The 6,608-nt window shown below is 26.6% G+C and overlaps 1 protein-coding gene across 1 annotated transcript; it reads left to right on the forward strand.

Moving 5' to 3' along the window:
- Positions 1-4,624: 4,624 nt before the first annotated feature.
- On the forward strand, positions 4,625-6,278 carry LOAG_08693 (hypothetical protein; the record flags this gene model as incomplete). Its single annotated transcript, XM_003144223.1, has 5 exons — positions 4,625-4,725; positions 4,957-5,084; positions 5,401-5,516; positions 5,754-5,922; positions 6,049-6,278. 5 exons carry the CDS (start codon positions 4,625-4,627, stop codon positions 6,276-6,278), a joined length of 744 nt encoding a protein of 247 aa, XP_003144271.1.
- Between the last annotated feature and the right edge of the window lie 330 nt (positions 6,279-6,608).

A 6,608-nucleotide genomic window follows, 5' to 3' on the forward strand; every position in this document is an offset into this window, starting at 1 on the left:
ATTATTATTATTATTATTATTATTATTATTATTATTATTATTATTATTATTATTATTATTATTATTATTATTATTATTATCGGCCTTTAAGAGTAAGGGATGAAAGTTTGGAATGATTTTAATAGAGAAAATTTCAAATTCATCTATATCACTTAAAAAACATATGTATTGATAAAAAATCAACATACTTCGGAAAAATTTAAATTCACATATTTCATGTTTATTTACTTTTTTCTTTGAACATATCTTTGAATATATTTGATTTTAATTGAATATCTTTTCATCATTTAACACGTGAGCGATTTGAAATTACCAACTTTTTCCACGACATTATTTCATTTTTTTAAGACTAAAAGAAAGTACTTAAATTAAATGCCATTAAGAGATAGCAATTCTCGGCAAAAATTAAAATAATGAAGAATTTAAAAAATTTGCGTATAAAATTCACATATATAACCAAAAGCTGGAAATTCTTCTAACCTGTTTGACCATTTCAAGTTTTAATTGATAGAACTTAATTAAGCACTGCTATCAATTACAGTATAATAATACCAATAAAGGAGAAGATGGCGTTCTTTGCATGCAAAAAGGACGAGAAAAGTGAAATGAAATAAAAAGGAACACATAGAAAAGTTTGGAATTTATTCATTCTTATCATATTATTTGCTTTATGAACTCTTCTTCTCCTTCCATATCATTCCTTTAATCACTTTTATCATTCATTCTCATTTTTTCTTCATCATCATCGTCTTCTTCTTCCTTCATTCATTCCCGAACTTTAGTGACAAAACTTTTTTTGAAATCAAGTTTACCTTCTCCTCCTTACTTTATTTCTTTCTTTTTCGTTTTTCGTTTTTCGTTTGTTAAAAAACCGGAAACCAAAAGTTCCTGAAATCTATTTGTGTGGTTTTAAGAGAAATGAAAAAGAAATGAGTTGATAAAAATTTTTAAAATTCCATCATTTCTTCCAAAGGACAGCGAATGAATCAATAATTGCATGCATCACGTATAAATTAAATTCTTCTTCATGAAAATCAGATGACAAAACTTTTCATACTTTCTGTCTGCTTATCAGTAAGGGAAAACAGTATATTGATAATAGTTTATCAGTTTGAATCCCTTGCAGAATGATTAGTTTAAAGAGCTAATCATTCTGCAAAGGATTCATTTCATTTTAATATTTAAGACGACTATAACTCAGCAGAAATTATATAAAATTGAGTGCAATACGATAAATTGTATACAAAAGAATCAAATACTTAAAATGGAAATACTTTATTCTTTTTATTAATGATTTCTAATGAACAAATGATAATGAATTTGTGAAACTCTTCTTTAGCTGATGGAATTTCTTTCATCTGATGGCTTTTACATCTCATGGATTTCTATCTATCTGGTACTTGCTGATCTTCTATCCATCTGATAATTTTGATGCTGAAATATGCTAGTGATAACGATAATAACGACTATCATCTACTGTATAGAAGCAGTAATTATGCTACCACTATTTCAGATATGCCAAATTTTTTGAAAGTAACAAAACAGCAGTAACAACGATTTACTGATAATGACCACAGCAGAGATGATGAACGTTGTATTGCTATCATGTGGTCACAATAAACGATGGAAGCGACACAGTATTGCGGTATTCGACCATGCTAATAGCTTGATAGATATAAATGATGGTTAGCTTGAGCTTTACTTCACTCACTAGTTAATTGATTAATTAATCAATATTTGAATTTGTCTCTACTGAATAAAATTGTGATGGTTATTCATGGTGATAACCATTTGCTGTATTTGAATATCACATTTAGAGTATTTGAGTTCCATTATTTTGAGTATTGAATGCAAAATTTATCTTATGGTTGAATCTTAATAACTTGGTGAATTATTGGTCAAGGATCGGTTATAACATTTTCGGATACATCGAAATTTAATTGCAGTCAAATCTTCTAAAAAGTATGCAAGCCACTCAGAAAAAATTCTTTCATTGTTCTAAATTTTATTTTTAGTAACGTTTTCAAAAAACCTTTCTTTTTTCCCAATTGCACTTCTCCTCTTCAACATCTTTTAAGTCTCAAGTTTTTATTGAGGAAGTAAAAGAAGAAAGAAGATTGGCACCTGTTAGACCTTATCAATGTTTCGCCAAGTGAAGAATAAAATTTAATGAATTCCATATAATCTCCCGTAGTCTTTGCTAACAGTTTATAATTGTTACTATCAAATGCATAAAAATTGATACTAATGAGAATTAAATTTCTGCTTCTATCATTAGTTATCAACTTCTCTTCATAATCATTGGTACCAACATGATAAAGATATGTTGATATTGATAAAATTAATTGCTTCAAAACAAATATAATTTGACATACATATAAAAGCATTAATTTATTATCTGAAAATTGTAATAAAATGAGAGTGGAAAAAGAGTCGTTTTCTGGGATTTCATTTTCATACATCAAAACTAACGATCAGCAACAAAAAAATTGTTTTTTTTTTTTGAAATAGTTCATTTAATCTGTCTTCAAACGCACACAAACTTCATTGCAGCAGTTGGAAGTCATCCATCCTCTCCTTCATTTTTGTTTTGTCACTTTGACTATGGTCTATTCTTTCATTTCCTCATAATAAAATTTAAATATATATCTATGTAAATTTCTTCAAAACTAATTTATATACACATAAATTGCTTTAAAAAAGAAATTTTCATCATTGAAGTAAAAAAAATTGTGAATTTTAGTTAGTACGAATCAGTTGCCAATATTTTAGAGGTAATTAAAAAAGAGAAGAAATATCGGATTTCTGTTATTTACATCTCTTTCTTTTGCACTGTGCTCTTTTCGTAACTTTTTAACCAACCGTTTAGTCATCATACTTTTTGAAGTGAAAATATCACTTTTTAAATTTTTTGTAATCTCATTCTATGTATTATTCCACAATAAATAGTAAATCCTCCCTATTACTTTTCCCATTTCCCTTTTTCTAAATTTGATAACTTCCCATCATTAATTAATAATTCGTTTTAATTAGCAACGATTGTTGTCATTTAAAAACTGGCACTATTGAAAATATTTGACAAATAGGAAAAAAAAAACCTTTTTTATTTGCACAAAGATTGCTTTATTCAAGTTATTTACATTTGATGCTTCACATGAATTAACCTTCCATGTACGTGTATGCATGAGATTTTTCCTGTTGCAAACTTGTTCTTTTTCTTTTCCTTTTTAAAAAATCAATTTTTTTTTGCACTAATATTTCACTCTTTCAATCGATCCGATCGATCGGGTGACGTCTTTTGTGATCATTTGAGGAATTACGGATGAATTAATTTGGTCAAATGCAAATCCAAATATTTCCATTTTTGAATATCGAAATTTCTCCTTTGCCGTAACTCTTGACAGTTGTCATTTTCCATTTCATACATTATTTTCGATGTGACATTTTTCCGTTGAATTAAAATTTACATTTCAGATTTTTGTTATCTTTTATTGGAGACTTTTATAAATTATTTTTAAAATTAGTCGCTGAAATATCAATGAATATGGTTGATTTAAAGAGATGAGCTAGAAAGCCATGGAAGAAAATTTAATGAAATGAAACTGATGGCCTAACATCCATTTTATTTGCTGGTGTGATTTCATTTTCAATTTATGACTCACCATGTTTTCCGATAGAAAATAATCTGAAAAAATTAATTTAAATTCTTTCAATTTTTCTCCTCAATTCGTCCTCTAATTTTTTCAAATGAGTGAAAATATGATTTGACAGATTGGAAATAATAAATTCAATAACTCCTGATAATTTTATTGCAGCGACTGAAAAGTACCACTGAATAATTGTAAATTGAAATGACCCATTGGGTAATAAATAATATTTTCTCATTCATATTTTGATTAATTTCCTATTTCTATTTATCCGATTAATTAATTGGTTTGCATTTTTTCCTCATCACTAATCATTTCTTCTAAATGACTTGTTTGTTGTACCTTTATTCTTTGTATTTTATATAAATTGAAATTTTCCTGCTTTACTGTATTTTGTTAACAAAAGTCATACTTGAAACTTGCAATAATTAATTATGGAACTAAAATCATTAATTTTAGTTCCATACATTTCCATTATACTTTTGTTCGCTTAGTTTTTTCATTTCATATTTCTGTGCTAATTTCGAATAGTCTCTATAAATTAGAATAATTATCATATGAAAAGCTAATATTATTAGTCTTTTCTAATCTTCCCTTTTCTTTTTGAAATTTTTCGAACCTTTTTGTTTAGGTTAATTTGATTTGTAATTTATTATCTCATTAACTATGTTTGTCTGATTACAAAAAAAAAGGAAAGAGAAAAAGATTCATCCAAAAGATAATGTATATTTGTTAACTAATTGATTTTAAATCCTATCATATCATATAATTATAGGAATTTGATTGTTCAATTTATCCTCACATATATTTGCAATAAAGGTCGCATTATTTGCTCAGGTTCTATAACTAATGAACAGTATAGTAATTAATTAGAATGGATGAATATTGGAATTTAAAAATTTTCAAATTAAAATTTGCAAAAAATTAAAAAAAAGAAATGATTTATAGCTGAGGAGAACAGCCCATTGCATTTATTAATGTTACAATCAGCTCATCAAAAAAATGACAACGAACGACGATTACCAGAAAACTGTCGTGATCGTTATGTGATCAGACGATTAGCCAAATCATCTGATGGGTACCTTTTTTTTGCATATATATCAGTGGAATTATTCATAAATAGCAAAAGATGATCTTTAATTTCTGATTTTTATTAATGAATTGTATGGATAAATGAAAGTATCCAAGAAGACCAGGTTATAAGCTAAATACAATAATGTGACAATTTTTATTCTTTGCTAACTTTTCCTGTCACTTAATCAAATCATTCAATCATTTAAGAAATAAACCTGATATGATATTATTTCAGTATAACGAAAACAGATTTGGAACTGTTACGGAAGACATTTATGGAACGATTTAATAATTGCAAGGAACATTCAGAAAGAATTTATGAATTGAAAAGTGCAATTTATGCTATAAATGAAATTCAAATTTGTTTGTTTTCTTTTTTTCTTTTCTTGTGGAACTTTTTTCATTTAAATATTTTATTGAATTATTTACTCTTTTATGGAACAAATAGATATCATTAAAATTAGCAAAATACTATTCATAAAATGTTACTATCAGACAATCTTCTCTCATTTATAACTTTTGTATTTCCTATTTATATTACTATTATACATAAAACAAATACTTTACTATAAATACTGAAATACGTATTTTACAGTAAAATTTCTAAATGCTTATTAATAGTCTTGTTTGATGGTTTCTATTTGTGAATGAACAAATTTTCTAAAATAATTGATTTTAGGCTCACATGACCTTCAGTGGTTAACTCAATATCAATATATTTTAAACTGGTGTTATTGTCAAATGAGATTTATCAGCAATCCTGCAGAAAGACTTCGATTATTTCTTGAAGTTAAGGTATTAACTTTTTCTCATTTCTGAGTGTGATAAATCTCCTCGTAGTTATTCCTTTAATTGTTTATTTGTTTTTTTTTTTCTATATATGTCATCGATATCACATTCTACAAATTATATGATTTAATTCAAATGAATGAATGAATCAATCATTCAATAAATCAATCAACCAATCAATCGATCTGTCAATGAACAATGAAATAAAAAATATAATTTAGCGACGAATTATGCAAATTTCAGGAGAAATATCGGAAGATATTCGAAATCTTAAGAGATGTAGATGATGTCAGTAAGCTGTCTTCATATCTTCATTGGTCACAATTGTGTTATCAGTACGCAGAACTTGTTGATCGAGAATCGTTATCATGGTGTATCGAAGCTGTTATCAATGCTAAAAATGCATTATTTGGTAATTTCTTTTATCTTTCACCAATGCTACAATTCTACTTTAATTTTATCCTTATAAAAGGAAAAGAAATGAATGATAGAATGAAATTTTTTTTTCTTTGTTTTCCTTTCATATCACTTATTTTAGTACCATCATCACGATCATCAACGCTATCCGGAAAAACGGATAGTAACGGATCACATCAATCATCATCCAGTAACAGTGTAAATGGTAATGAACAAATGGAAAGTATAGGATTAGAGAATCAACGACGACGAGTTAAAATAGCAACTGTTGGATTAATTCAAAGTAATGTATTAAAAGCTGAAAATGTATATGCGTGCTCTTTAAAAAGACGATTAAAGATAATTTTGTAATGTGTGTCAAACGTGTCAACTTGCCTGACCTCTTCGTATGTTCAAAATGATAAAAAAAGAGTTAATTAAATGAAAGTTAATTTCAAAATATGTCCAAAAGTTTTTTGATCGCTTATTGATGAATATCATCCATAAAATCATCAATTTTTCCATTTTTTTTTAATCAAACAAAAGTTTTATTCTTAAAAAGAATTTTTTTATGATATTTATTTTTTTTTTTTTTTTTTTTGTCACTACCATCAGTTCACCGTTTCTTTCTTCTTTTTTAATGATGCTTGGAAAACAAACAACAGATGGCATAAGTATGAAGAGATATTTTTAATTAAAAGA

This window comes from Loa loa, assembly GCF_000183805.2.
Source record: "Loa loa unplaced genomic scaffold supercont3.84, whole genome shotgun sequence".
In the NCBI taxonomy this organism is placed as follows: Eukaryota; Metazoa; Nematoda; class Chromadorea; order Rhabditida; family Onchocercidae; genus Loa; species Loa loa.